The sequence below is a fragment of the Balearica regulorum genome, chromosome 4 (genome assembly GCF_011004875.1).
Source record: "Balearica regulorum gibbericeps isolate bBalReg1 chromosome 4, bBalReg1.pri, whole genome shotgun sequence".
Classification (NCBI taxonomy): domain Eukaryota; kingdom Metazoa; phylum Chordata; class Aves; order Gruiformes; family Gruidae; genus Balearica; species Balearica regulorum.
The window spans coordinates 68321962-68327110 of NC_046187.1; the positions used below are offsets into that span (position 1 = coordinate 68321962).

The following is a 5149-nucleotide window of genomic DNA, read 5'->3' on the forward strand; positions in this document are numbered from 1 at the left end:
TGGAGTCTGACAGCAAACAGATCAACTCCACTTGCATTTCGCCTTGAGCCAAGGAGCTCCCTATGTGGTTATCAGGCTCCCTGCCAGTGTGCTAATAGGTGCTCTTATTCCAGGATATGGTTGCTGTTACAGGAGTTGGCCTTGGGTATGTCTAGGTGATGCAGAAAAAATGGTATTGGTATCTTTGGAGTGTGTAGGATCTTGTACAGAGGTTGCTGGCTTGGAGAGGAGAATAATCCTAAAAGGAAAGCTAAGCAATGATTTTTCTGATAGTAGGACTATATCTGATCTGTTGCACTTTTTTGAGTTCAGCCTGGTGCTAGATCATATTGCTGAGCGTGCTACTGTCTCTACAAGATGCCCATAGAGGCACCTGAGTGGGAACCCCTGTGAGCTGCCTGTGGTAGTGCTAGCATGTGAGGATTTCATCTTCAGGAGAGAAGTACCACGTCTGACAGGTACATTCCTTGAATCTACACTTAGATTTGAAAAAACTGAAAAGAAAACTACGTGTTTGCTTTCATTCCTCTGTATCTCTCCTGAGTTCACTGTTTCTTACCGTTATTCTGTGGGTCAACAGGATAGTCAAATTTCTACAGCTAAAATCAGATTAATAGCTTCTACAGAACAGGATAATTCAAACATAAAGAACACCTCCCCTCTCCCCCCCACCCTGACACACTTTTTTCCTTTGAATTAATGTTATGCTTCACTTGTTTCCATAAGAGTTGTTACTTTGGTTTATACCTTCAGATATTCACTGGGATGACAGGATGATAGAGGAGCGGAGATTGTCACATAATCCCATGATTACAGAAGATGTGTTTTTTTATAAAACATGGTAAGACCACTGACGAAGTCACCAGAGTTGGCTGTGCTGCAGATGAACAACCAGTGGATATTGTACAGGAGAGAGAGGAACTTGCATGGAGGGAAGGAAGAGACTCTCTGGGGTAATAACGGCTACTTCCGAGAATGCGGGGAAGATCCTTTCTTTCTTGGTACCAAAGAGCTGACAGGTGTGAAGGTCTCATGTCCTGCAGATACTGAAGGGACTCACCACTATGGAACTATTATTTGGAAATTTTATTAATCTCAGTAGCTCACTATGTGGGCTGTGTCTTAGAAACACAATGATCTGTTCAAACATTTAATAGGCTTTCTGAGCCACTGCCTCACAACCTACAATCTCACAACAGAGAAGCAGTATTTTTAAAAATTCCACTAATTTCATCAAGGAAATTGTTTTCAGTAAGGAAAAAAAAATCTCTCAGTAGAAACCTACATATTGTCAAATCATGCAGACACAGCAAAGCTTGCATTGCTATGGAAACAAAGCTAAAGATGGCTTATGCTGTGAAAAGCAACTTGCAAGTGACTGTGAGAAGTAAGTTTGTAAGAATGACACCTTTCGGGTTGATCTTGAAAGACATGATGTAACACAAGCATCTTGGGTTAGAAGGCTATTTTTATTTAGTTTTCCACAGAGACAGGTTACTTTCACCTCTATTCTTACAAGTCTGACATCAAAAACTATCATCATACATGTATGAGCTACGTAGAGAGACAACTGCCAGTACATAGTTACACTTTTCCTATCAAACACTTTAAGAAAAAAAAAAGTGATCCCTTCCAAGCCCATCAAATAAAAAAAGAACTGCTAAGTCACGATAGAGTATTGATCATAATGTATTTTCTTTATATGAATCTAGTTATTCATAAAAGAGTAAAAAAAAAAATCTAGTATCTAATGTTTAAACAAAACATACTTTATACATTTGGCTAAGCTGAAATATCATACCTTGCCAAATGAAAAAATACTTTCTAACCGTAGTTTTCCTAGCAGCTCAGTAGGTATGCAAGGCATGCAGCTCATTTCCTGCCAAGGCCGAGAAAAGTGGGTAGGTTGGAGATAATATTGCTAGTGTGCTTGAAAAAGATGTTAGCTGTTAATGTTGTAGTTGACCACGTATACATATTTTGACTCTTTATCTTGAAAACTTCCCAGGTACAACTTTTGGGTTGACTTCATTTTAGCTCTCAGTGATGGAGGGCTCAATGGGAGGCAGAATAGGATTTTCCAGAGCGCTACAGTCATCAGTGAGGAACACCAAGTCCTGGAGAAACAAAAGAGAAGGCTAACATTTATAAGGAGGAGGGCAGAAGATAGCACAATGTTGAGAAGCTCAGGCCCTGATCCAGTTTTGCTGAAGTGAGGGGACTGGGTGGAGACAGAGGGGGCTAAGGGCAGAATATGGCCCTGTTGGTGCATCTTGACCTACCCTTCTGCAGTAGGAGATCATGATGGTGTACAGGCTCCGGGCTTTTTCCTTCAGCTCACTCACTTCAAGCACTCTCTCACATCTGGGGTAGGCCACAAAATCACGGAGTTTTGCCAACACACAGTAATTCTGCAAAGCACGCAAAAGAGGTATGTGTAACCCTGCACAAACACAGATTTATGTTTCTTGTCCACCACTTCCAAAATTCTTACTGCCTCTGTGGGAACCTTGAATTCCTACCTCTATGTAAGTGTAATCTATGTAACCTTTAGTTAGGAAAATTCACCATCAATATTTCATAACAAAAACGTTCGGTCCAAATAAGTGCTTGGAAAAGTGCATGGACAGAGTTTTGGTCTGCCAGCTTATTTCTCACATGCTTTATGAGGCAGCAGTGCCAATACAATCAGATCTGCTCCTGTAGTAGGCGGAGTTACCTACAGAGTAGGTGCATGCTCTCACTTTTAAGAGACAACCTGATTTAGCTGGTGAACAGATTATCAAGATCTCACAGACATGATTCCTCTGTTCCCGTACAACAGGCAATACTGTGAGCACCAGGAAATTTTTTTTTTCAGAGTAATTGTTACCTCAGACTTTGCATTATCAAAATAAAGCACAGCCAACATGAATTTCACAATGTCCTTGTGAAGCAGGTAAAGCTTTAAAGCAAGGGAAACTGAGGCACCAGACTCACATTGCTTGGCCTGTGCCATGCAGTGAGGCACTGGCAACTCTGGAATTGGGATCTAGAGGGTCCTGACTTGCAAGAGCTGACAGTGTAGGTGTAGTTGCCTCAGGCAAAATGTGTCAGACATCTCTTGCTTTGTCTGATATTGTCTACCTTTTAGGTACTCAGTGGAGCACTGGGAAAAGAAACAAAATATGTCAAATATCCCAGGGCAGAACACTATGACATAAACTATGTGTGCAGGAGGCTATTTTGTCTTTGCTGGGAGATGACTACTGCTGTCTTTTCTCAGTATCACACTTCCATATCCTCAGGCGTACTTTTTCTTTCTGGATTCAACAAGTGGCTATTTAAAAAGGGAAAAGCCAGCAAGGTATTCCTGCACTTCTCTTTATTAAAGCTGCAGTGCCAGAAGCCACTCATAATATAAAATGAAGTAGATTTATCAAGTGAGGAAAGTTTATTCTGCATTTCTTCTTTTAAATTATTATTCAAAGTTTTGTTGCACATATTTAACTTCTGAAAAGGCTCTGTCACAATCCATCAATAATGTACAAATGGTAATCACTTTGAAATATTGATTTCCTAATTTTTTTAATTTTTAAAGAAGTAAAATCTCAGAAGGTCTATAGGGATTTTAATAAGGATCAAAATGAGATTTTTTTTTTTCCCTCACTCATCTCTCTAGTTAATTAAACCTCTAAAAATTCATTTCAAACCACTCTTCTGGACTACAATCTTAAGAGTTACTCTTATTTTTCATTAGCTGCTTTTACTGCATAGCAGTAAGAAAGAAGTGTGAAAACTTACATGTATGTCCAAGTACAGCCTGGGCAGCATCTCCACACACGAGTCCTGCAGGAAAGAAGAAAAACCCATTGCAATTTTGTTTTGAGAGAAGCTTGTGTCAGAAGGAAGCAACCCACAGCGTCTTTGCAGGAGCAGTTTTTAGGGAGACTCACCACAGCTTTGGAAGTCTGTAACTCCTTAAAGGACTCCGTGATTTCTTTGCTCAGAGACAACACCCTTGAGTAGCAAGTTGGAGGGGCTGTGTGGACTAACAGGGCAGCAGAGAGCAGAGCAAACAGGCTCAGCAGCATCTTCATTGTGGGGAGCTTGTCCAAAGGAGGAGGAAGGGAGGAAAAAAATCACTGTTAGTGATTAGGCAGCTACTGGTAAGCGTCAAGGAGTAACTTTGACAAGTCAGCCCCCAATTAAATAGTCTCCTGCATCAATGGAAAAAAAAAAAAAAAAAAAAAAAGTCTGGGGGTGGTCCGAGCAGAAGCTTGCTGCCGTTTTAAATTTCCTGCCAACCTATGAGGCAGAGCTGCTAGTGCTTTCCTGCCTGGAGCAGGGAAAGGAGGGAATGAGGATAACAAAAACAAACACTACTGGCACTTTTCATTCCAGAAAGAAGACAATCTAGTGAGCATCTCAAGCAACAGAAATACGTGTAAGAAACAGCACGGGGTTATCAAAGGGTTGTAGGCCCTGATCCTGTATGTGCTTTGGCACACACACCTCTTTCTTGAGAACATAGTGTATAGCTGAGGGACTACACAGGCTGCAGGTAGAGAAGCATCCTTCCAGGACTGGTGTCTTATGTTAGCAGTATCAATCAGACTTGCTTTTCATCCTTAGCAGGTCTAAAAGGTTACTGCTATAAAGGAAGCCTCCCACATCCAGTATCATTTTCTCTTTTCAACCTATGCAGATGCTCACAATTTCTTAATCAAAACAATAGTGCTTGTTATGGCTGCTTCAGGAAACCTGTGTATTTACACATTTGTGGTCTCGAACAGAATGAATACCTCTCTATATGGCTGTCATAAATGTATAAAAACCATTTTGCTTTCTGAGGCTGTGTTCTTTTATTAGATGCCAGATGGAGCTGAGAAATCCAGATGCTGGGATGCAGTCGCGAGGCTGAACATATGTTGTTCTTACATGTTAATCATGCTATAAAATGGAGGGACCCTTAAATGAAGAACTGGTTATTTCACAAGTTATCCCCCCCACACACACCAACCCCGTCCCCTTCAAATTGAAATTATATTAACCAAAATAGTAAAGTATCTGATGAAGTAGTGCAATGCCCTGGCATTGCAGTAGACCAGGGGGTTCATCTGAAGGTGGGAGAAGGGGAAATGGCTGAACACCTGTAAAAGAAAGGGGC

At 41.0% G+C, this 5149-nt stretch overlaps 1 protein-coding gene across 1 annotated transcript; it reads right to left on the reverse strand.

Annotated features, from left to right (window-relative positions):
• Positions 1-1460: 1460 nt before the first annotated feature.
• Positions 1461-4223, reverse strand: CYTL1 (cytokine like 1). The gene is made up of 4 exons (XM_010303180.2): positions 3936-4223; positions 3784-3828; positions 2283-2411; positions 1461-2117 (listed from the first exon to the last, which is right to left on the reverse strand). The coding sequence occupies exons 1-4, from the start codon at positions 4077-4079 to the stop codon at positions 2034-2036; spliced, it is 402 nt and encodes a 133-aa protein (XP_010301482.1). The 5' UTR covers positions 4080-4223; the 3' UTR covers positions 1461-2033.
• Positions 4224-5149: the final 926 nt, after the last annotated feature.

Coding starts and splice junctions, on each gene's coding strand:
- CYTL1 (XM_010303180.2), bottom strand. CDS start 4,079: ATGAAGATGCTGCTGAGCCTGTTTGCTCTGCTCTCTGCTGCCCTGTTA. Junction 2,412..3,783: donor GGCTGTACTTGGACATACAT/GTAAGTTTTCAC, acceptor CGTGCTTTGCAG/AATTACTGTGTGTTGGCAAA. Junction 2,118..2,282: donor TGATCTCCTACTGCAGAAGG/GTAGGTCAAGAT, acceptor TTGTTTCTCCAG/GACTTGGTGTTCCTCACTGA.